Source organism: Elephantulus edwardii, unplaced genomic scaffold (genome assembly GCF_000299155.1).
Source record: "Elephantulus edwardii isolate Elephantulus edwardi_28Jun2011 unplaced genomic scaffold, EleEdw1.0 scaffold00237, whole genome shotgun sequence".
Taxonomy (NCBI): domain Eukaryota; kingdom Metazoa; phylum Chordata; class Mammalia; order Macroscelidea; family Macroscelididae; genus Elephantulus; species Elephantulus edwardii.
Genome location: NW_006399987.1, coordinates 1458386 through 1462329, shown reverse-complemented (window position 1 = coordinate 1462329; position 3944 = coordinate 1458386). Strand labels below are relative to the sequence as shown.

Below are 3944 nucleotides of genomic sequence, written 5' to 3'. Positions count from 1 at the left end.
TCCTTGAAGATGTATCATGGGGGTGTTGCAACCTAGAAGACACAAATTTGACTAACAAGTTATAAGTACATGAGTCCAAAAATTATGGGAAGACAGAATTTGACCTGGGCATATTTTAAATAAAATGGACCCTCAAAATTCAACTAAGTTAACCGAATAATATTTTTTTTACAATATCCATAAGCACTTTATTACAGATCTGTGGAGGACAGCAGGTTGGTCTCAAAGACTGCATCCCAAAGTTAACAGAATAATTTTTAAAACCTGATTTCCTAATTCCCATTCCCCCCCTTTTTAACATTTTTATAGGATTTTCAATATATTTTCTAAATATCTCTGAAATGGTTTCTTTTATTACTTATCATTAGTATAAAACCCCTGAACTCATGACACACACAGTACGCTGCTGGTACCTTTCCCTGAGGCGCAATCAAGCATTCTGGTGAACATAATGAAGATCTAAATGCCACTTAGGTTAAAACTTTTAGCTTTATTGAGTTAATGATTTCACCCCTTCATCTGCCTCTTCTCCAAGAAAGTCATTCCATAGGAGATCCAAGTTCCTCTAGTTGTTTTCTTTGTGTTGTTTCTAGTTCTTCTAGCCTTTTATGCAGTAGAGAGAGTTCCGTTTGATGCTATTCCTCCTGAAGATAAGGAGGAAAGGATAGTTCCATGCCTGGAACCATGTTTGATGACTGAAAGCTAACAGGATTGACAGATGCTGTGGGAGGCACATTAGGAACCAAAATTAAACTTCGGAATTCATTATGCCTCCTCTATATGTCCTTTAGTCTTTTCTTTTGTTTTTTTAAATCCTTGTATACTCTTCAAAGGGAACATTTCTTTTACTTTTCCATAATTTTTGGACTCATGTACTTATAACTTGTTAGTCAAATTTGTGTCTTCTAGGTTGCAACACCTCCATGATACATCTTGAAGGATATGTACATGTACGGCCAAGCACAATCAATAAGAGTGCATCTGAATTCCAAAATCAATCTCCATAATAGTCTATGTGTTTCCTACTGCCAAAGGGGCCCTTTAGAGTAGTGAGAGAAGATCTTCACCCTGAAACCCACAGCGTCCCTTTTCAGCAGAAAGTAGCTAAGAGAATACGCCATCCCCCTTTCCTTATGACTCAGGGTGAAGTCTCTCTCAGGGAGGAGTGATAGGGAATGGCAAAGGACACACTGACAAAGAAGATTAATCAGAACTGGCTTTGACAAGCACTGTGGCATTTGGACAAGAACAAACTGGGAGGAGGGTAGAGAGAATAGTGCAACAATGAATGAATGGAAACCCAAAATCTTTGTAAATGTTTATGAAAATTAATAAAATATAGAAAAAAAAACAAAGGGAACATTTTGTTTATTTAACACCTGATTTTCTGTTTCCAATTCTTTGCCTCCAAAATTTCCACTTTTTCCTGAAATCTTTTATTTTCATAAAGAGATTTTTTTTCTTTTTCTGGGCGATTGCAGCTCTCTGTAGTTTCTCTTTAGCTTGATTATACTTTTATTCTCTGTCTGTGATACGCTCATGAAGTTTATGCTTTTCTTCCAAACAGAGTACCTGTTTCTCTTTCAAAGTTTTTCCAACTTCTAGTTGTCCTTTTTCCACTTCATTTCTTAAATTCTGGCAGTCCTGTTTTAACCTCTCCACCATTTCCTTCAGCATTTGGTTTGAAGTCAGTAATTATTCTCCAACTGTGCAAGTAGGTGACTTGGACCTGCAAACTACTGATTTGCTGTTTGAGATCAGAATTTTCATTTTTCACTTTCTCTGCATTTTCCATATCAACGAATTGCTGTTGAAGTTTTAACCTGATACTCTGCAGTTCCCTTCTGACTCTTCTGCCATCTGTGAAGCCCATAATTTCTCTTCACACGATCCTTTTCAGATTACCTCCAGACATCATGCTCTCCTTTCATTTTCTCTAGATCTGCTAATCTGTCCTCAAACTCTGGCTTTTCATCTTGTAATTACACAAATTTTTGATAACCTTCCTTGGCAGCTTGTACTTGACGTATTAACTCACGAACCTTTTCAACTAAGAGCACTTAGCACTTGGTGGTGTTCAACAGCTGATTTGAGAATTTCATTGTCTGACTGTAATCCATCCAGTTCACTTTGAATCCTATTCCTCTTTCTAGTTCACTCTTAGTTCTGGCCATCTCCAGTTTGATGTCTGTTATTTCTAGTTTGTTTGAATGTTTAAGTTCTTTAACTTTAGTAGCTAACATATTTACTCCTTGTTCAGCTTTGTGCAATTTACTGATTAAAAGAGTATTTTGCTATTGCTTGATTGTAGTTCTTTCTCCAAACATTCAGACTGTAGTTTAGTTGACTGTTTTTCAGCCTCTAGGGATCTAACTGCATCTCAGCCAACTGCTGCACTTGGATTCTTTGGACACTTTCTACCTGAGCACCAGAATTCTTTTTCAGCCCTTAATTCTGCTACTTCAGCCTCCAAACTTTTTAAAAAATAGTTTAATAGCAAACTTACAGAACAGCACAGAAGACGGACATTAAAAATATATACGTGCATGTAGGACAACTCAGTTAGAAAAGTATAGTGATATGATAAAAATGCTACAAACACTATTTAGTTGCCATCAATAAGAAATGTACTTGTTTTTTTTTTAAAAGCCAAATGCTGGCATTGTCCAGAACAATTTAACAGGTTTATTTATAATTGTTACACAGTTGAACTGCTGAAACTTGTTCACTGACTTGCAGTTAAGGCTTGTTATCCCCACATTTATATTAGAAATTCACACACAAATGAAAATGGAAAAACTGCCAATCCCTCATTTCTGCCTCCTACGTTTCCGTTCACAATCATATACTTGGGTACCTTTTGATCCATGGAAAAGAATTATCTAACGTTGAAGAACTACCAATAACAGGAAGAAGAGATTTTTTTTAAAAAAAGAATGAGCTGTTTTCCATCCTAGTGGATTCTTGAGCATGCTTTCCACGTGTGCGGCGTGCTACCTGGATGTCTTCTGGCATAATTGCTACACATTTGGCATGGATGGCACACAGGTTGGTGTCTTCAAAGAGGCCAACCAGACAGGCCTCACTTGCCTCCTCCTGCAAAGCACCAATGGCTGCGCTCTGAAAGTGCAACTCTGTTTTGAAGTCCTGAGCAATTTCTTGCACCAGACGCTGGAAGGGAAGTTTTCCAATCAGGAATTCAGTGGACTTGTGATAATGCCTGATTTCAGGGAGTGCCACAGGATGAGGCCTGTAGCGATGTGGCTTCTTCACCCCGCCAGTACAGGGCGTGCTCTTGTGAGTGGCTTTTGCCTTCAGCTGCTTCCTGGGTGCTTTCCCATGGGTTGATTTGCAGGCAGTCTGCTTTGTCTGAGCCATGGTATCAAGACCTCTTCACTTACCTTTCCCTTCCTTGGCTGGAGCTTGGCGGCACTGGCTTCAGAGAGCGATGGCTGTGAACCCCTCCAAACCTTTTACTTTCTGATATAAATGGACTTTTTTTCGAACAGTTGTTCCACCCATTTGCTGTCTTGTGAGGTCCACACTAAGCAGCTGGTTATGTAGTTCTTCTTTATCTTTCTCTAGTCTTGCAATTTCTGACTCATATTTCATTTTTTCTTCTAAAACACAACCAAATTCTTCATTGTTTAAATTCTGATGAGAAATGTATGTTCATAATGAAGCTTTTTATATTCATTTCTATACTTGTCTATTTCATCATCCAGATTCCGAAAACGCTCTCTCATTGGTGTTTCTAATTCTTGCTGTATTTGGGCTCTTAGTAATTCCAATTTCTGTGGAGTTAACTACCTGGAGCTTCATTTCCTCCAAATCTTTAGTTTTTCCTACTAATTCCTCTTTTAGCTCTTCAAGCAGCAGCTGAAATTTTTCCTGGTGAGTTTGCTTTTTATTTAACAATCACTTGAGTTCTGTGACTTTTTGTA

General features: G+C 38.0%; 1 protein-coding gene across 1 annotated transcript; it reads right to left on the bottom strand.

Moving 5' to 3' along the window:
• Nucleotides 1-2925: 2925 nt before the first annotated feature.
• LOC102851493 (histone H3.3C-like) lies at nucleotides 2926-3378 on the bottom strand. Its single transcript, XM_006898831.1, has one exon. It carries the CDS (start codon nucleotides 3376-3378, stop codon nucleotides 2926-2928), a length of 453 nt encoding a protein of 150 aa, XP_006898893.1.
• Nucleotides 3379-3944: the final 566 nt, after the last annotated feature.